We start from the raw sequence: 22,097 nt of genomic DNA, 5'->3' as shown, positions 1-22,097 counted from the left end.
CAAGTATGTGCATGCTCCTACACACCCACAGCCATATCCACACTCCAGTGACCTCATTGGGAAGCTCAAAGATGTCCAGTTCTATTGTGATGGAATGGGGTAGCTGCAGGTGGAATGATTATACCCAGATATCACACGGGTAGACCATGCGCCTACTGCCATCACTTGCTCGCAGGAGACTATGGTAGGATGGACTGTACATGACTTGTGCTGATGTCACCATTGATAGGGGTGTGTGATTCAGTTGAGGATGTATTGAAACTCCAGGGGACCAGGAGTTGTGAAGATACTATCGAATGGGAGGCTGTAACTGCATTGGCATCCTGCCTGACAGACAATATGTCAATTAGAAAGGGCTAAACATAAGCTGTGCTGCTAACAACGCACTCTAAATTCGGAATAATTTGTGTGTGTCATTCACATTTGTTCATCAGTCTGGAAATTTATGTATGTGTTCCTGTACAGGTGTAGTCCACCTGGTTGATGGCCATACTACCTAGCCAATAATAAATGTGATGTTTGTGGTAGTTGGGGATTCATTTGGAATCAAATAAAATGCCATGCTTAATTGCTTTGTGAAATAAATTTATCATGAGTGCTTTTAAGAATTTATACTCTAAGCTCAAAGTGTTCTCCAAATCAAAGAAAGATCCACTTGGAGAGAGTGATTTATTTTTATTTTAAAATAATTGATTTCTATTTTCTTTTCCTTTATTTTTGGGTGGAAACTGTTACGTCAAGAACTGGGGGATATTATATCTAATAAAAGTAATAATTTGATCTAAAAGATTGTTGAACAGTATTTTAAAAATATTACAAGACTTTTTTAAACAACAGTACCTACTAAAAAATTAGGAAACCCAGTCAGCACTGAATGAGACTGGTCGTTATTGAATTTCCTGTGATCATTTGCCTTATAAAAATTGTATTGCTCTGGCAGAATGTCATGATAATTTTAAATCACTTACATGTACTGAATAAGCTATCTGTGACACCCATACATTTTTTTCTTTCGGTTTATAGTCCCTGATTCTGTGGATGGCGAAATACTGTTTTTTGTATCATGTAAATCAACATTTCACACCTCTTTTCTCCTTCCTCAGTTTCATTCAAAGTGCTGGTGACAGCTGTAACGTTTCGTACCAAGAAGCATTTCATCAAGGACTAGTCGATGACGATCAGGAGATAGATACAGAGATGTCAACAGATTTCAGTATGTCTCATAACTATACCAAGTTACGGACTTCACATGAAGACAGCTTATGTGGCACGAGATCAAGTTGTAGCATCAGGGAAAAGGAATTCCATAAGTTTAACTGTAGTTTCTGCCTACAGAGCTTCCCTTCAAAATACAGACTCATAATGCATATCTTCATCCACATTGATGGTGTGCAGGCACCTGCATGTGTGTGTAAATCATGTGGTGAGGTATTGCCCACTGATGACAGCTTGAAAGAACATTTGAGAATGAGTGAGGGTGACCAAGCATTATCAGCTGCCAACAGTGAGAATCTTGAATGCAGTGATTACCATGAAAACATCATCTCCTTAGAAAGTGTACGAGAAGAAATCGTGGAACAGACTGAGAAGCAATCTTCATCCAAGGAAACCACGAAAACTTTAAGGAAATCCTTTAGTGACACAAGCAATACACATACTGTGACACAAGTTGCAGAGCAACTCAGATGTGATGACTATGGAATTTTGCGTACAAGTGATCATGTTAATGTCCACACTGTGCTAAGTGCAAAGACACGTCACAAATGTGATGTTTGTGGCAAATTGTTTAATCGTTCAAATAGTCTCAAGGTACACGAATTAATACACACGGCAAAGAGACCCCACGAATGCCATGTTTGTGGAAAATCGTTTACTCAGTCGAGCCATCTCAAAAGACACGAATTAATACATACAGGAAAGAGACCCCATGAATGCGGTGTTTGTGGAAAATCGTTTATTCTTTCGGGCAGTCTCAAGGCACATGAATTAATACACACGGGAAAGAGACCCCACGAATGCTGTGTTTGTGGAAAATCGTTTACTCAGTCGAGCAATCTCAAAAGACATGAATTAATACATAAAGGAAAGAGACCCCATGAATGTGGTGTTTCTGGAAAATCGTTTACTCAGTCGGGCCATCTCAAGACCCAAAACGTAATACACACCAGAAAGAGACCCCACGAGTGCGATGTTTGTGGAAAATCTTTTACTAAGTCGAGACATCTCAAGAGCCACAGATTAATACACACTGGTAAGAGATCCTACAAATGTACTGTTTGTGGAAAATCGTTTATTCGTTCGGGCAATCTCAAGGTACACGAATTAATACACACAGGAACGAGACCCCATGAATGCGGTGTTTGTGGAAAATCGTTCACTCTGTCGGGCCATCTCAAGACCCACTTGTTAATACACACAGGAAAGAGACCCCATGAATGCGGTGTTTGTGGAAAATCGTTCACTCTGCCGGGCCATCTCAAGACCCACTTGTTAATACACACAGGAAAGAGACCCCACGAATGCGAAGTTTGTGGAAAATCATTTACACAGTCGGGCCATCTCAAGAGGCATTTGTTGACACACATTGGGAAGAGACCCTACAAATATAGTGTTGTGTAAATCGTTTCCTCAATGGGGCAGTCTCAAGAAACACGAATTAATACACACTGAACAGGGACCACACAAAGTCAATGTTGGTGGCAAATCGTTTTCAGAACTGGGTCATCTGAAAATACACGCAGAAATGAGCCCCTACAAATATGATACTTGCGGCAAACATTTTTCTTACTCTGGTAATCTCAAGGAAATCATTAGTACACACCGGTAAACGACCACACAAATGTAGTATTTTTGGCAAATTGTATAAAAACTCGAGTAACCTCAAGAAACAGCTATCACTACACACTGAAAAGAAGGCTACACAGATGTGATATTTTCTGGGAATCTTTTAATCCGGTCTATCATCTTTAGAAGCATGCAATAATACACATTACGTAGAGACCACTCAAAGTATTGTTGAGGTCTGTAGACTTAAACATGTTCAAAGGAGACCACAAGTGCGTTATGAATATTGTTCGCATGTGCTACAGAAAGGTCACAAAAAATATGACAAATCCGTTTTCACAGCTTCATGTTCAAAGAAGTTGCATACTAAATACAATATATGAAGCACACATTGCAATTTTTTGCTGTAAATGCTCCATGCTATAACGATCTGTCTACCAGAAATTGGTGCATTGAGACATATCTGTTACTTGTTTGAGTAGAAGTCCTATGCAGTAATCACGACTCCATATTCTTCAAGAGAATTTACCAGTATGTTGCTAATTATTTGAAAGAAACTGCCATTTCAATATTCATGAAGCTGTAGGCAGTACCCAGGCGACAGCATAAACGTGTTTATTACACGTCCATCACTCAGGCTATTTTTCTCAACGATGGAGAAAGATACAAAAATATCATGATTATGCAAACATGTTACTGAGGTATGCCTTCTTGATAGTAATGCTGTTTGTGTGATCAAAATTTGCACACATGTGAACTATCTGTGCTACTTCTACATTAGGAAATAACTGATGGTGGCAAGTATGCAGAGATCAGGCAAAAATTGTAATCATCTGCCTAGTAGCACTTTCAGACTGCAATACAACAGTGCTTCTGTATGGTATGGACTCATTAGTTCTCTGTTAGTTTTCCACTAGTAAATTGGACTATATGTCTACACACACCTCACACAGTTCCCATTTACTGCAGGCTATCAGTTTGTTGCTGTGTAGTTGGTGTGCAATAGCATCCCAAATTCGTTTCATAATGATTTAATGAGGTGGGAAAGACAACAGTGTGAGCTATCATGATGCTCAAACCATTACAGTGTGATTCTGACCTTGTGATTGTGACCAGGGAATACATCAACCATTAAGTGACACAGAGGTTGCAATTATGTTCGTGTTCTCCACATCTGTCATGGTGCTTCCAATTATGACCAGCTGTTTCTTGGCGTCTCATATGAATATCCCCTATAGCATGACATTGCCCCCAACTTTCTGCACCTGTTGTGTTGTGCATGTGTTGAACGACTGTTCATCTGGGTGATGGAACATCAGGGCACAACCATTGACCTGGTCCACAAGAAATGTCACTTATCCCAACACGTGACACATCTTTATTGGTATGCAGTCCAATCTCAATTATCCCATTTGTATTACTATAGTAACTGACAATGTTGTTAGATCAACATGGGAATACAAAGCTGTTATATAACTTGGGGCCTCATGTTCAACAGTGTCTGCTGAATAGCTTGAAACTCATGTGCCTGCTCAAGCATTTTCTCCTGTCTCCACAGATTGCCATCAATCCAATTTTACAGAGCAGCTAGGTTCTGATCTCCTTGTTCTAGGTAATGCATGGTAACCCTACAACCTTTTGTCAACTTGTGGATATACCATCTTTCAAAGATGTTCCATAGAGGCTAATGATAGAAGCATCTGAGCAGCCAACCAGATTCACTGTTTTTTAGCTGCACGTACCCAGGCACCAGGCAAAACCATCGGCTCTTTGGCAAAGTTATTTATGCCAGTTTTTTTACACATACTGTAACTAGAATGATCACCCATTCATTGCTGGTTATATAGTTTCGTTACTACTTGACATAACAAAAATGCCACTGGGTAGCACACACTCCTCCTAGGGAAGTGGGTACAATGATTTGGATCAACAGTGTATCTTGACACAAAAGGATCTTTTGGTAAATTATGTAGTAATTCAAATTTTCATGTTTCATTAAATTTTATGCCAATATACTATTGTCAGTTTAAGTGCCATATTTCTTGTGAAAAATATTTGTATTAAAAATCCCTGTACATAATTCTGATTAAATGATGATTAATTCTATGCATCAAATCTTTTAATTATTTGTCTGTTTTTAAATATCATGTAACTACTGTACAAACATCAGTGGGAAAACTGTCATGATGTAGTGTCAGATTATAATTCCAATTGTTTGTATAAACATGAGGACAGTTATAAGAGCTCAGTGTGATTACTAGAATATGAATTTAATCCAAATGCATAATTTTTATTGTAATAAGTTAATTTATTAAATTTGCTTTCTTTCTAATTGCTTTGTTTTAACCTGATTTTTTTCGTTGTCTTTTATCTGCTTTAAACATGACTTCATAGTGTGTATTTTCCATAATTTCTCTGACTAAATGTGAGGTTTTCAGAAATCTTTACTAATGCTTTGTCTTATATTTCATAATGTTTGTTTTTGGTCAGTGTTTTCGATTTCTCACCAATTTCTTATTGGTGTAAGGTAGTTCGTTTATTAAGTTTTGTCATACTTTCCAAATTTGAGACTATTTTTATTAAGTGATAGGCATTTCTGAAGTTTGCGACACTTTCAGCTGTGTGTCTTTTTACTGTAATGAGAATGTATCTCTCATGATGGTTCTTGCGACATAATTGTGTGCTGCTATCTAGGCTACAATACTGCAGTGGCTTTTAAATATTTAGGGAATGCTGATCTATTCATAGTTTGTCGGCTACCATCCTCATACACACTTCATTAGAAATTTTGGTTGTGACTTGGAAGGAAATTGCATGGATTTTAAATTGTTTCATTCTAGTAATGTTGTTACACTATTGACTCCAGCTACTTATTTGCATATTTCTACTTCAGTTCCTGTTGGTACTGTGCTTTTTGTGGTAGGTCTATTTTAATCAAAACAAAAATATTTTGTTCTCTCAGTAATGCTTGCTGAGACAAACATCATTACTATTATTATTCAGGTAAGAACAGAGCCTTGAATTCACAAACTTACAATACTATACTCACATGAAGCTTAAATTCTGGCTTGTAACTCTTCTATTTTAATGGACTCATCACTGAAAATACGCTTGTGATGATTCTAAAGATTCTGAAAAAAATTAAGTAACCCACAGTGATATATTAAAATAAGAGTTCAAGTGACAGAAGCAATGGGAAATATTGACAATAGTACTTTGTCAAAATAAAGTGCCATTAATTGTTGTAATGTGGTATTTATATAATAAGACTGAAACAAATGTCATTAGTAACCGGTTATTATTGCCGTCATCATATGATATTCCTGACCACTTTTAAATGTTTTCTGCTGAAATATATGTGGAAAATTTCATAAAGGCTGTAATGAATGTCTTCACATTATCACCACTGCACTTCAAGCTAATATGCGTGGCATTTTATAACCAAAAAGTTCTTAGGAACATCATTTAGACACTATAATTGTTGCCTTGCACTCCTGTCCAAAATGGATCTTTTTGAAACATGTATTGTTAGACATCTGTCGAAAGACTAATGTTAGTGTTATCTTGAGTCCAAACTGAATCATAAATCAAGAAAGTATGATTTTAAATATTGTTGTAAACAGAATGGGAGTATTTTTTGTTTGAAATTACTTGAGTGAATGAAGTTTGTTGGAAGATGATACAGGTTTCATATAAAGCTAGAAAAGCTGCTTTTCACTAAAATATAAAATTGTGAAAATAGTTTGCAGATTCATGCTACTTATTTGGATTCTGTATTACGTATTCCTGCTATTAAAATTTTTTATGGTTTATGTTTAATGTGGCTACGTTTACTAAAGGTAAGTTAAATAGTGTGCCACATAGGACTGCAGGTGTAGCTCACTCATACATTTATACCCATAAATTTGTACACGTTGGAGCTAGGCAGTTGCACATCGACATAGTTTCATATCTTTGGTTACAGTGCATGGCACATGAGATAGATCTATGCAATTCATACATTGTCTCATAAAGAACAGATTGAGATGCACCAGTATCCCCCTGTGGATGTTCCATTAGCTAAGTCTATTTGATTATACTCAGGTTAGTTGATTTACAACAAATATTACCGTAAAGCATGCTATGGGACATTTTTTAAGCATTTGCATTACTACAAATAATTATGATCTGTCCAGAGTTAGTGCCTCATCTAATAATGGGGTACACGAAAGGAGCCTGCCTGAAGATTGCAATGTTTGATGATAAATACAGAGATACGAATTGCAATCATGTGTACCCTGGGAAATGTCAGAATAACCTGGCAGCCGATCCTTTCACACCAGAAGTACTAGAGACATCTAATCAACAGTCGTTTTTGGGCCAGTGTTGACTATAATATCCATGAATATTGAAGGAATACCTTCCTGCAAGCAACAACTCTTGCAAGACATGTGCCACACCAAGTACTGTGATACCTTGTGTTGAAGAAATATATAGATACCCAGCAGAGATGTCCTTCTGTTCCTGGAATGAAACTGGTTGCTGAAACACATTATGTACAGTATGGAAGCGCCATCCTTATAAGACCTGACCTTGAAGTCTGTAGTATTCGTCGGTCAGATAAGAATAATGAAATTATTACTGTTAAGTAACTGTAGAGTCACATCAGCATATAAACCTCCAGCAACAGATTTTTCCTTCACCCCACCTGAAAATTTTATTACAGGGAAATATTCTATTGTGATACCTGATATCAACAGTCACAGCCTTGCTTGGGGGTACAGTCAAGAGGATCAAAATGGTGAGGCTGTCCTCATGTGGGCTGAAACTTTCCATCTCTCACTCCTTCATGACAGCAAACTACCTCATTCCTTCTACAGTGGACACTGGTTATAATCCGTATCTGCTTTTCGTTAGTGAAAGTATTTTTAATACCTGCACTAAATACGTCTCTAAGCCCATACCGAATACACAACGTCGACCTATTATGTGTCAAGTTCTCCCATAAGTAAGACCTCATGAAATCCCTTTCAGACGAAGGTACAAATTCAAAACGGCTGATTGGCAAAAATTTTCAAAATTATTAGATGAGAAAATTTAACTATAGGTCCTGTGATAGATCAATATGAGAATTTTGTTAACATCGTTAATTCCTCCTCCTGAGCATCAATTCTAAGGGGATGCAGAATGAACTATATCAAGGGTATAACCCCTGAAACGACCTCTCTTCTTCAAGAGTACTACAGGGAGTTGGAAGAAGATCCTTTCAGTGAAGCCACATCAAGCCTTGCACAGAATGTCCTCTCTTTAATATCTGAGGCTAAGAAAGAAGAATGGATACAATTAATGGCAGACGGTGACGTGAGTAAAAGAAGCCAAAAGGCCAGGAGGCTATTACATCGTCTGAGTAATGATAACACTCAGGTCAACACGTATGTTAATATTAAACCAGACCAAATTGCTTACCAACTCCTGATTCATGACAGATCAACTAAACCCACAAATATAGAGAGGAAACAATTATTCAGGCAAACAGATCAAGAGAATAGTGTCTTATCTCCATCTTTCTTTCGTGAAGAATTGAATTCAGTCCTGAATAAATGTAAATTAGACGTTAGAGCTGAACAAATCAAGAATTTTGGTTCCGCTAAAATGCTTTGGTTACTGCAATTTATGGGAAACTGTATTTGGGAGAGCAAGATCGCTAAAGTAGGCGAAAAATCAAGAGTAACTGCCATACCGAAACATGGAAAGGATAGGAAAGATCCCAAAAATTATAGACCTCTCTCTTTACTCTGTCACCTCTACAAAATACTGGAGAGACTTATTCTTCAGAGAGTGATTAGAAAGGTGGAGCATCTTCTAATACCACATCAAGCAGCTTCAGAGAAGGGAAGAGCCACACATCTTAAATATTAAACTTAACACAACATATCGAAGATGGATATGAGAAATGGCTCATTACAGGTGCTGTGTTCATCCATCTATCCACAGCCTACGATATGATCAACCATCAGCTCCTTCTAAATAAAGTTTATGGCATAACTAAAGACTTCACATGCATGTGCAATATTAGAAACCTTCTCCAGAATTACAGATTTATTTATTTATTGTGGGATTTCAGGGTAAGAAAAGTAGGTGGAGAAATCAGAAAAATGGGCTGCCACAAGGCAGTGTGCTTGCACTGCTATTATTAAACATCTATACCAACGATCAACCTATCCCTGAAGGAACCTTAAGCTTTATTTATGCTGATGACTGCACTATCACCACTCAGGCTTACTGTTCTCAGTCTGTAGAAGATATGCTATCAAAATATCTGGAAAAATTCACTGTTTACTTGAAACCTAATCCTGCCAACACTCAGATCTGCGCTTTCCACCTGAAGAATAAACGGGCAAATAGATCGTTAAATATATCCTGGGGAGATACCGTACTCGAGCATAATCCTACTCGCAAAAATCCTAGAGTAATACTGGATTGCACGCTAACATATAAAAAGCGTTGACTAAACACCAAACAGAAAGTGGCATCCAGAAATAATAACAGTGCGAAAATTGACAGGTACATCATGGGGTGCTAAACCATGCACCGTGTTGTTCCACTGCTGAATATGCATGGTACAGGTCCAATCATGCCAGGAACGTAGATGAGGCTCTAAATCAGCCTTGCAAGATTATCATGGGTTGCTTAAGATCTATTCCTGTGGACAAACTCCATTGCCTCACTGGCATAGCTCCTCCTGAAATGAGATGTTAGGTAGCTGCGAAATATGAGAAAAGTAAGGCCACAACGTAGGAAGCCCAACCACTACATGAGGCTGAAATCAAGAAAGAGCTTCTTGACAACTATTGAGGCTCTCATTGAGAATCCACATGTGGCAAGGGACTTGCGATGGCGGGAGAAATGTCGGTATGTGGGAGAATGGATCGCTCCAAACAAAGAACTCCCTCATAGATATTCAGAGAAGTGGTCAATATGGGGTCTCTCAGTAGATTATGATCAAACACAACGTTCAAGACCAGTCTGCAGACTTGGGGGTTCTCTGTAGACTCAGTTCTTTGCCAGTGTGGCGTTGAGCAGACTAACAGCCATTTCCCCTCAGTGTTCCTCATCACCAACCACCTGCACCATGCAAGACCTGTTGAGAGCTACACCAAATGCACTTGACGTGTCCAATTTTTGGTCTTCTTTTGTATATATATTTTTGACACTTCTGTTCTTTTGACATGACAAATAAATAATCTAATAATAGTAACTTCAAGAAAAAACTGTATCATTTGGTTTTAATGTCCAGTGAAAAAAAGATGATTAATATGTTAGTGGAGGACATATGACAAGATGGTTTTTGGTACAGTGATATTAGCAACGAAATGAACCTAATACGGCATCCTTTTTGTGGTTAACTAGATGGAATGCCACAATCATAGCATTAACTCTCATCATTTTGCAGGTACGAAGATGCACAACCTACTTAATAGAAACACAACTTGATATTCCTTCTGACAAGAACAGAGACAGTAAGGATATGGTGGAAAATATTAGTACTCTGTGTATGAAAATTAGCAAACACTAAAAGGATGATGGATAGTAGCAGCTACAAGAGTTGTGCCTGAACAAAAAGAAAAACGAGTGAAATCCTAGCATGAAATAGTATCAGCATCATTTGAGGGAATATAGGAGCTGCTGCAGTGCAGAACACCAGGTGGATTGTGGACAAGATATAGTTGATGGTTTCGTGATTGTGTGAGGGCCAATTAAGAGTCATAAATGTAGTCAGAGAAGTCTGCAGTTATTGCAGTGCTAGTTTCTATTGGGCCCTCCAGGAAAGATAAAGTTGCCAGTCTCGATAGAAACAGGGATGGGTCAGCTGCTCTGTAGCAGAGATAAAACACAATTGACGCTGTTGTAGATGGCACAAACCATGTTTGATTTAGCACAAGTAAATAAAAAAAGACTCACAAGCATATCGGACTAAATCAACTCCCCTGTACCAGCATGTGCACCTAGCTATGACTGAGCACAGAAAGTGGAACAGTAACGACAAAGACAGAAATTAATAATATCTAGGGATCCTTGTTGGGACTGGCACACAGAGTTGTACATTCTTAACCTTTCACCCTTTCGAATAGGCTACGAATGTAGGAGAAAGGACATTGTTAGGGGCGAAAAATTAAAGGGCAACAGTGTTTGTTCAGATCTGAGTTTGGTTTATATTACAATAACAAAATAAAAAAAATCTGTCCATAATAAAAGGTTTGCTGGCTATTAGATGTCCCAGGGTAGTTGTTGTGGTATTCCAGATCTGGCAGAACTGTTGAAGTGACATACTCAGGAAAAGAAAGTATTTGAAACACTTGGACAGTCGTAATGGAAGGAGTCTTCAGAAATAGAGTAGTAGTAGTAGTAGTAGTAGTAGTAGTAGTAGTAGTAGTAGTGGTAGTAACAACAACATAAATAAAAAGGCTGTGTTGATACTGAGGATAAATGTAGTAAGCAATAATAATTTTAACTGTGGGAATCAAAATTAATTAGAAGTACAAAGTGCCAATACAAAAAAAAGCTCTGAGCAATATGGGACTTAACAACTGTGGTCATCAGTCACCTAGAACTTAGAACTACTTAAACCTAACTAACCTAAGGACATCACACACATCCATGCTCGAGGCAGGATTCGAACCGGCGACCGTAACAGTCACGCGGTTCCCGACTGAGTGCCTAGAACCGCTAGACCACCGCGGCCGGCAAAGTGCCAACACATTTACTATGAATAGAATGATATTGTGCAAAACTTACAATATGTTCAAAAATGGTCGAAATTTGAAAATTTATTACCCAGTCCGCAACAGAATTAAAAGAAAGAAGAAAATACAGTAAAAGGGGACAAATTCAAAAAAAGTGTGTACATTGTTTTAGAAACTAGTATTCCATATTTTGAGAGACAGTAGTATATATCATAACAAGAAAAACCGTGTAGGAGACATAGGCTCTAAAATACTTACTGTACCTTAAGGGGGGATATAATGGAAAATGCAAACATTTATTTAAAAATCATTACAGCCATATTTATTAATGTACAAATCTAAAATTTTACATGTGTAAACCAAATGAGCTGTTTTAACGGAAAAATATAATAAAATATGCCGGAATAATATTTTGCTAGAAATTTAAATTTTTTATTTTTTATTGTCTTTTTTTATGAAAAACCTCAACTCAAATTCTAATCATGCAATTAATCTGAAAATTCTATTTCAGTGTTCTGAGAAGGTTATAAGACCGCTGAACTACAGTTATTAATTTGTGGTACAAATTGTATTATTAACAGAGTTTCTGATTTTACATATCCAAAATAAATTTTTTTCTACATATCTAAAAATATCTACATATCTAAAAATTTGAATTTAATAGCAAGCAGTTCCTGAAAATTTCATAGCATTAGCGCATATACTTTCTGAGAAAATGTTCTAGTAATGTGAGAAATGTAAAACAGAGACATGAGGTTCAAAAATTTTCTTATCATACTTCTAGATGTAATAAGCTTACCTCAGTTTTAAAGTCGTCCATACTGATACATCCTCCAGATTTTTTATCTTTTCTAATCTTCCTGCCCCTTTTTTACAGGTCAGACACTGATCTGTTAGCTTTCTTGACCTAGCCCTCATCGATGGTGTAAAATGATTTTGTTTCAAACACACCAGGATCTACACCAGCTCTATCCATCACTTCAGTTCTGCCATTATTTCCGTTGTTGTAACATAAAACTGCGTCATAGACACCTATTTTGAGTACTTCAAGTCCACAGAATGTTCTTTTTGAGCATTTAATCCACATTAAATTCTTGAGACTTTCATTTGCATATTGTGTCTTTGCTTGAAGACACTTCCTCAATAAATCAGGGTTTGCAAGAAACATGAACATGAAAACTTTACAGCCTGGCAGAGAAGCTCTAAATCAATAAGTCTGAATCCAGTGGAATCCATATCAACATCATTAACCTGTACAATTATCCAGAAGCTGAGAGCTGAAGCTGAGAGCTTATGTTCTTCAATTCGAGTTGCTTCCTCTTTTTTGTTAGTAAACCGATTTCCATGAAACCTCCGTTTCCTATACACTGTTTTCCACCACCCATTATGCATAAATCTTGATTTCCACGTAAAGTTTGGCGAATTCAACCCACACCTACTAATATGTGTTATTATGGTCAAAACGTAAATAAACCACATGGAAGAAAGTTTTCAGGCAGAGGTATAGATGTCAGCTGAAGATATCGAAAGAATATAGCCATTACACTGATAAAGATTCCGCTGAAGCAAGCAGTTTCCCAATTGTTGGAAAAGGTGGGAGTGGCTGCCAGTGCAGAGTTAATCAGTTTAATAATTTAAATGCCTTTCTGAAGTTGCTATCACGGTGAAATTCACACGAAACATAGATTAAACTCTGTAGATCAAGAAAATAATGGTTTTTAAAAAATCGATTTTTTTGACCAAAACCCACTACATCCCACCGCAAGAGATAAGAGTACTTGTTGATTTTCGTGCTGTGAAACATCTCTTCTCCTGCAAGCTCTTTTTTTCCAAAAGCTACCAAACAAATTGAACAGTCTATAGAAGGTAGTAAACAAATGAGTAGATTACAACAAGTAAGACAACTGTATTCTGTTATTGTGGGACAGTAGAGCTTCCAATGCATCTGCTAATGTATACAGCCAGCATTTGTGAGCCATCACTGAAGGACGTGTCCAGTATGATGTCCATTCACAGTAATGCAAGCTTCTATCTGTCTCTTAGGGAATCTTGGGTAACCACATCCTGTGGAGATACTCTCGTGTGTGACAGATGTGTTGGCGGATATTGATGATGTATTTTTGTAGTGTCTGAACATTGTTAATGGCGCGTCCATACACCAAACGTTCCAAGTGTCCCCACAAACAAAAATTCAAGGGATGGTAGTTGGGGGATTGAGCTGGCCAAAGTAAGGGTCACCTCATAAAATCCATTGTCCAAGTGGCGTTCTCATACATTCAGCAGAAATTGGGCTGATGCTCCATCTCCATTCGTTGGTGGAATGCTATATTGTCTATCAGTGCAGACAAGTCAATTGTTAGGAATTAACGATACCTCATACCAATCAACATGTTTGTTAGCGTTTGGTAGTATAAAGGTTGCAGTAGAAGAGCTGATGTGTTTCACAGTGAAGAAGATGAACAAGTTCTCATAGTTCTCACAGTATGCATTTTGAAGTCCATATTGACTGTACATTTTTGTCTTGTTTTGATTCATACTACCACATCTAACAAAGTGGAGTACTTTTTTAACACCCAGTATACAGCAGCATAAAATTATCTCACAAAAACGAAAAACAGAGATATGCTGTGTCAAAATCAATTGTGTGATGCACACATGCTGCGCTGTGGAGCGACCAGTATGGCTGAAAATAAACGCACTTCATATGCTGAGATCAGAATGCAGGCAGTTTTATATGATAATATTCACCACCACTTGCATGGACAATATGAGGATTTTGGCTGTGTGCTTTTTTACCATTTGTGTGCATTTTACCAACTGCATGTATTTCATCAACTAGATTTTTATCATGAAATTTATACATGCAGAGTGCCTTTTATGCTTTGACTTCATGGCAATTTTATAGCAAGTTACAGAAGATCAGATGATGGCAGCATAAGACTGCCATATTGGAGCACAAGAGTGTCTACACTGTGATGGTGGCATATGAAGTGTGCTCATTTTAAAACCTATTACAATAAAACCTAATATTCCTATGAACTAGGTTGAGAAAAATATAGCAGAGCATTTATGTAAAAGACAACTATAGCCCTAACTGTTAACAAGCATGAAAAACTTACAAATGCTTGTATTAAATATTATGGACATTCTATCTCCCATAGTCACAACTACATGTTTTTCTCTAATTCTTGCTTGCTTTGTCCCATTTTACGATGGGGGTTGACATTTTTGTTTGGGTTGTGGTGATGTTAGTGACAGTGGGTGACTGTGTGCGCTTTCTGATGCCACTATTCCTCCACTATTGAGTTCATATATCCTCTCAGTCTGCATCTAGAGTAAATTTCAAGTGAGAAACTGAGAACATTTTGTTTTAAATTTTTGTGTAGTGAGTATCTGAGGTACGAAAACACTAACCAGCCTGTATTTACATAATTGATTCTGGGAAATCGCCTAAAAATCATACCCTGGTTCATCAGCCCTCCATGAGGCTAATTCAAACTAGCGTTAGCTCGCCTCCCCAAATCGTGTATGTGGTACATAAATATGTGTGGCTATCTGGACAGGCTGCAGCATCAGAGTTATATAAATAACAGATAATTTAACCCAATAAAGATGTGAAGCAAATGGCAGCAACAAGAGCAGCAGACATAGAAGAAATTGTAATTACTCATTTCCACACATTATAAAGGATATACTGTGTTGTTTTCCTGTTCCCAAAAATAACCTTAAAGAATTATAATGGCGGTTGCTTGTTTACTTGATTTTGAAGAGCAAAGACCTACACGATTTTAATTGTGAACTTCTGTGAAAGAAAAATGAATCACGGGAGAATGGATGGTCAGGAGACCTGCAGTACGTTACTGTAGGCGGTGTTGCAGTGACATGGTGCGTTGATACCTGATTGTTGTCTTAACATTTCGTGATGAAAAAGCATAGCTGAAAATTCCTTGTATTCCATATCAAACTGCAACACTCGTGACGCTCCTGGAATGAGGGCAACATCCTCAAGTCACAGGACAGACTCAGACAGTGACAGCACGCTTGCCTCAGCAATGGCCTGTTATATTGGGCAGTATGAAGAGTCAGGTGAAGCGATGTGGTCATCACAGCAGCACAGATGCCGATTTAGACAGCGAGTGGCAGCCAGCAACAAAGGTCAGACAGGCTTGGCACAGTTACACAGCTTGGGCTGAGGCACGCCAGAATGTGCAGAATGAGACTGTAGACTAAGTGTGGATGGCCGTGATTCACAGCGATGATAAGTACCAACACAGACAATGGAAAACAACTACTGTGTTTGCCCACATGAGAAGATAATCGACAACAGTGTTTACGTGCTCAGTCAAGTGCACCTTGGCTCTGGAACACAGAACCCCAGGTTAGGTGACAAATAGTGGTCAGTGGTTTGCTAGTGGGTGCGAAGTCAGCAGCATTCAGATGCAGTCCAGGTAGCAGGCCCACACTTGGTGGAAGCAGAGTCTGACAGTGGCAGGTTTCTACACATTTAGTGGACTGACGTGGACCTCCCCTCTGGTGAGGACTCATAATACCTGTCGAAATTTGGCGCTATGTGTATAAGCTGATGTGCTGTGGTTTGGAAATGGTAGCGCTCCTGATCTGTAATTAATAACAGCGTCGAGACTGACCACAGAGCAATCACGACATCACTGCTCCATCTTGCCTGTCATATCAGCAAGTTCACACCATTGACAGTGCTTTAATTGTGTAGTAACTTCTTTCAGAAGGCCAGGGCAATGTCATCACCCCCCTGATTACGACTTCTTTTCCAAGAAAACTCATTCATTGTGGTTGCTGAGACTCCCTGCATCACCCCTGCTGTGACATTGCCTATTAAGCTGGTCACAGGCTCTGTGCGTGCCTCCAGGCAAGGCCTTGGTGCAACTGCATTGTGCAATCAGGTAGCCATAAGGCTAATTATTAAAACAGAAGAAAATATCGGATTTCTCACAGGACAAAAATAGCTTACTTTGATACCTGATTCCACTTGCAGACCTGTCTGCCATATGGCAACCACTAACTTTACAACGATTTGCAACTGCATGTGACATAAATGAGACAACATTCTGAGATAGTTTTTGCGTGAAGTCACACTGAACAAGAGGCTCAAAAGACGATGCGCACTATCTTCAATATTCGTTACCTGTATAGAAATCACAGTACGAATGTACTAAAACGACAAGTGTTTCGATGTGGGGAAGTGCTAAGGAGTGTTACAGAATAGATCGAATGGAATTTCAGGTAAAATAATGCCCCTAAGCTCAAGTGGGCAGTGCAAGAGTCGACGTGAATTTCTCAGACCACAGACGTTGGGAGGGTAACATTGGTGTGGTATTTACAAAGAAACACTCGGTGGTAGCTGTTGTGTAAGAGCACGAGAGCATGTGAACACCCTCACTTTTGACACCTTTCGGAGTTTTTGGTGATTTTCCTTTGAATGCTGGTAAAAGTAATGTAGAAGTAATAATCTGAAACATACGGCGCTAAATCTACCACGCTGCACTACATTGCTACTTCTATAGAGTGTGTGAAACTTGGTTTCTCAGTCGAGAGTAAACCTTCAGTTGTGCGCGATTTAAGGGGCTTTTGCTCATGCACAACTGGCGTGACGCAGTTGACTTATGGGCCAGATACGTAAGAATTTGATAAACAACGTGCACGGTTCATGGTGTGCACAGCTAGCCCTTTCTATTCGACTAGAAGTTCATGTCAGTGGCCCCAAGTGGTAGCAGACTGCAGCAGACTCTTTTCGCCATTCGCTTCTCATAAATCCCATTACAGCGTTGCACACTCCTCAGATACGTCAATTCACTCACTATATAGTATAATTGGATGGGATATCAATAGATGTTATTCTTACACTGACAGAAAAATATATTTTGTAGTATTATCAGTAAGATATAATATATTAAGTAATGGATTTTATCATACAGTATTCCGTTTGAATCACTGAGGACCATGAAGTATATCATTGTCAATTGTGATGCTGTAGCGTGATTTCATGCTTCAGATAGCTGTTGATTTCGTGGTGGGTGAGGTTTATCCGTGCTGTAGGCCCACATTGTAAATATGAACAATCGCCAGAAGCTCTCTCACTGGTTTCTTTGATATTTAGTTAAATGTGGGATCAATGATAGTGTGCTTTTGGTCTGCATGGTACTCAGCGCCTCATTTCTATTCTTGTCAATTGATCGTGTTGGTAGACAATACTACATGAATATAATCATTTCCATAAACGGTAGTTTGTGTTAGGAGTTGGTCGTTTACTGTGCTAGAATCTGCTTTCGTGTGTAGTGTCAACATGAACTCTGTCGAATATGTTTCAAGTTCTAACAGAAAAGAAAATTAGTAGAAAAAGTTGGCTGCAAAGTAATTAGGGCTTCCCAGATCACCTCCATTGCCTGAGAAAGAGATGAAATCAAATAAGCGTGATTACAAGCGAACAAAGGAGTGTGTAATAAACGTAAGTTGTGTGGGTGTAATGTAACAATGTCTGATTTTCAGCCTGCCAGTTAATTCGTTAGCTAATGCATGTGATAGGGATCTTGTAGATTTGTCCGAAAAAATTAAAAAGCATGCAGACTGCCATTTGCACAAAAATGCGAAACAGAGAGTAACCCCAACTTGCACATTATTTCGTTGTTGCCCTAAACTGTATTTAATTATGTACAAATTAACCAAATCAATCAAAAACAATTCTTTTTTCAGGCAAGTTTTGCATATTATTGTTATTATTATTATTGTTATTATTATTGTTATTATTATTATTATTACTGTTCTTATTATTGGCAGAGGCTGCAGTTGTGTAACTATGTTGATTATACAGAAGATACTATTAATTTCATACTCTCACTATATATCTGAGTCGGTTAATTTGTGAACACACAGAACGTATGATCATGAGCCAGTACTGGCAACACTGGTGGGAAACAGTCGTTCATTCAAAAAACCTCACTGAATTATGAAGCTGAAAATATGTGATTATTTTCACTTGTTGTGTGAGATACTTTGACACAAGAATGGGAAACGGTCTCTCAGAATAGAACATAAAGAGTTTAATTTCAGAGGATTGGAGTACTGCATTCACAAAAGATTCTCAGAGTGTCTGGTGCAGTTGGTGCTGAGACATTAGTACGTATTTCTGAAATAGAATAACTGTTCAGGTATACTGAATCCACCTTGCATACCACATAAATAAAAGTGACAACGAACGGAAAATGTGATACCTTGCAGGAAAACATCGATATTCCTCTGACAAGTAAACTTGTTACAGAGAACTGCTACACGCCTAAGACGGATGGTAGAGCATTGGTGTAGATGTACATGTAGACGAAGAATTGTCATCCTTTGAGACTGCTCCCAGATAAATGGCAGATTTCAGAAAGGAATAGACTGCAAGGCAAAGTTGACACGTCATTTTCACTCCCAAAGAGTGCCTGATGAAAGAAATATAACAAATCTGGAAACTATTATGGATAGCGAGAAAGAAGACAAACTACATTTCCGACACTACAGAGAATTAAAATATAGTTGACAGATACTACCGACATTGGTGTAAACATATTAGGCTTCGAGTGTTATAAAACACTTTGAGCTGCGACGAAATTAAATTTTTTACCAACAAACACAGAGCAAAGCAGTAGAGGAGGAACAAATAAATTGAAACAGAAAAAAATTATGTTTTTCACTGAAACATATTTAACTCTTTATTCAGGTGAAGAGGCAAATGCTTTCGACAGATCTCAAATTGATTCCATATTTCTAGATATCTTGAAAATTTTTGATACCATTTCTCAGAAGACACTTGTAATCATGCTGCGTGCCTATGGAATGTTTCCTCAGCTATGCAAATGGATTCATGATTTTCTGTCAGAAAGATCATAGTATGTAGTAATCAAGGGAAAATCATCGAGTTAAACAAAAGTGATTTTCCCCTAGGAAGTGCTATAGGCCCTGTACCGTTCTTAATCTACATAAATTGTTTAGAAGATAATCTGGGCGGCCCTCTTAATCGTTGCAGATGATGCTGTTATTTATAGTGGAGTAAAGTCACAAGAAGATCAAAACCAAATGGAAAATGATTGAGAAAAAATATCTACATGATGCGAAAAGTGTGAGATCCTCATCATGAGTACGAAAAGAAATCCGTTACATTTTGGTTACGTGATACATTACTCAAATCTAGGAGCTGTCAATTCAACTAAATATCTAAGAATTAGAATTACGAACAGCTTAAATTGGAATGATGACGTAGATAATGTTGAAGGAAAGGCAAACTAAAGACCGCATTTTATTGGCAGAAGACTTTGAAGATGCAACGGATCTGCTAAACAGACTGCCTACACTACATTTCTCCGACCTCTTTTAGAGAGTTGATGTGCACTATGGGATCCTTATCCGGCAGGAATGACGGAGGACGTCGAGGAACACCAAATAATGGCAGCACGTTTTGTAGTACGCGAAATGGTGGAGAGACAGTCATGTATATGATAAGCGAGTTGGTATGACAGTCATTAAAAGAAAGGCGCTTTTCTTTATAGCGAGATCATTTCACAAAATTTCAAGCACTGATATTCTCCCATGAATGTGAAAATATTTTATTGTCGCCAACGTACAGAGGTGGTAATCGGAAAAATAAGAGAAATCAGAGAACATATAGATATATTTTACTACGCACTGTTAGAGGGCAGAATGCTATAGAAATAGTCTGAAGGTGGTTCGAATAACCGTCGGCCAGGCAATTAAGTTTGACTTGCAGAGTAATCATGCAGACGTTGATGTATTTCTTCCATGTCCATTGTAATAACCAGAAAAATATACAAAATAATCTTTCTCCCAACAAGGGCACGGATTACTTCCATTAAATTCTTTTTTAATTGCAACCTAAGAAATAAGTGTTTTGGAAGCGATGCCCGATGTCTTTTAGTTGTTATTTACCGCTGTTTCACAGGAACGTTTTGTAATAACTAAAAACATCATTCATCATCTACATATACATAAATATCAATATCAGCAAACCACTGTGAAGTGCATGGCAAAGGGTGCGACCTATTGTACCAGTTATCAGTGTTTCTTCACGTTCCATTCACATATGGAGCGTGTGAAGAATGATTGAACACCTGTGTGAATGCTGTAACTGTTCTAATCCTGTTCTCATGATCCCTATGTGAGCAATACTTGGGGAACTCATCCGAAATTTCAATGTAGAGTCGGACAGGGATTGCGTTGGGGCCTAGAGCTTTGTGCAATTTTAACGAATTTTAACGAAATCAGTTCTTTCTCAACGCCACTGACACTAAAAATTATTTCACTCATCTTTCAGTTGCACAAGGGTTAGATTGGGGCAGTTCTCCTAGCTTTTCTTTGAATAGGAACATTTGGAAACGGAATTAAGCATTTCAGCTTTTGCATTGCTGCCCTCAGTTTGAGTTTCTGTCTCATTCGCTAGGGACTTGACACTAACTTTGGTGCCACAAACAGCCTTTACTTACAACCAGACTCTCGTTGGGTTTTGTACAAGATCATTTGACAATATTCTGCAAAGGTAATCACTGAGGACATTGTCCTCCTGATAAGGAAATGTGTTTCATTCAACCTCTCTTTATCTATAGTGCTGTTCCTTGTTATACACCTGTTATGCACTAGTTTCCGTTTCTTTAGAAGTTTCGTTACAGTGACTTACCATTGATGATCCCTCCCATTACGAACTGTTGTACTGCGTACATATCTGTCCACTGTATGGTGAACCATTCCTTTAACTTGAGGTATAGTTCCCCTACATGCTCCCGCCCTGTGCTGGAAGTTTCAAGTTCCGCATGGAGATATGACACTCCCGATTTTTTATCTAGTTTACTGAACACACATATCTTTTTGCTTGTTTTAGTTGTCATTTGTACTCTGGTAATCATTCTTGCCACAATCTCATCATGATCACTGATACCAGTTTGGATGTAGACATCCTCAAAGAGGTCAGGTCTGTTTGTTCCCATTAGATACAATATATTTCCATCATGAGTGGGGTTCTGAACTATCTGTTGTAGGTAGTTTCCAGAGACGATATTCTGTTTCACAGGATGACGTATCACGCCCACTACTAACGAAACTATAATTTCCAAATTGATTCTTGAATGACTGAAGTCTCCATCAATGATTACATTATGACTGGGTAACTTACATATAAGTGAACTGAGGTTTTCTCAGTAGTTTCCGGTTACATCAGCAGATGAGTTTGGTAGGCAGTAGAGGGTCCAATTACCTTTTCATGTCAACCACTGATACTGAATCTTGCCCAATCAGTCTCTCATCTAGCTTCAATTTCTGATACTGAGTCTTGCCCAATCAGTCTCTCACCCAGCTTCAGTTTCTATCTCAGTGGATTTCAGTTTTTCAGTACTGTGACAAAAACATTGCTTACATTTCGGTTAGCCTGTCCTTACGATGTACACTTAAATTTTCCCCAAAAACCTCATTGCTATCAATTTCAGGTTTCAAATGGCTTTCTGTATTATGGAGGCTTCATTGCTTTTCAGTAGTGCTTCGAATTCTGGCACTTTGTTGCGAATGCTTGAGCAG

General features: G+C 38.2%; 1 protein-coding gene across 1 annotated transcript in view; it reads left to right on the top strand.

The window, feature by feature from the left end:
* The window catches only part of LOC126108316 (uncharacterized), a 223,877-nt gene that overhangs the window by 126,056 nt on the left and 75,724 nt on the right, over positions 1-22,097 (top strand). The window contains exon 7 of the mRNA XM_049913536.1: positions 1,104-1,213. Within this exon, the coding sequence (XP_049769493.1) occupies positions 1,104-1,213 (110 nt within the window). The remainder of the gene's footprint in view (positions 1-1,103; positions 1,214-22,097) is intronic.

The sequence above is a fragment of the Schistocerca cancellata genome, chromosome 11 (assembly GCF_023864275.1).
Source record: "Schistocerca cancellata isolate TAMUIC-IGC-003103 chromosome 11, iqSchCanc2.1, whole genome shotgun sequence".
Taxonomy (NCBI): domain Eukaryota; kingdom Metazoa; phylum Arthropoda; class Insecta; order Orthoptera; family Acrididae; genus Schistocerca; species Schistocerca cancellata.
The sequence above is the reverse complement of the archived record's forward strand: the minus strand, read 5'-3'. Positions and strand labels throughout refer to the sequence as shown.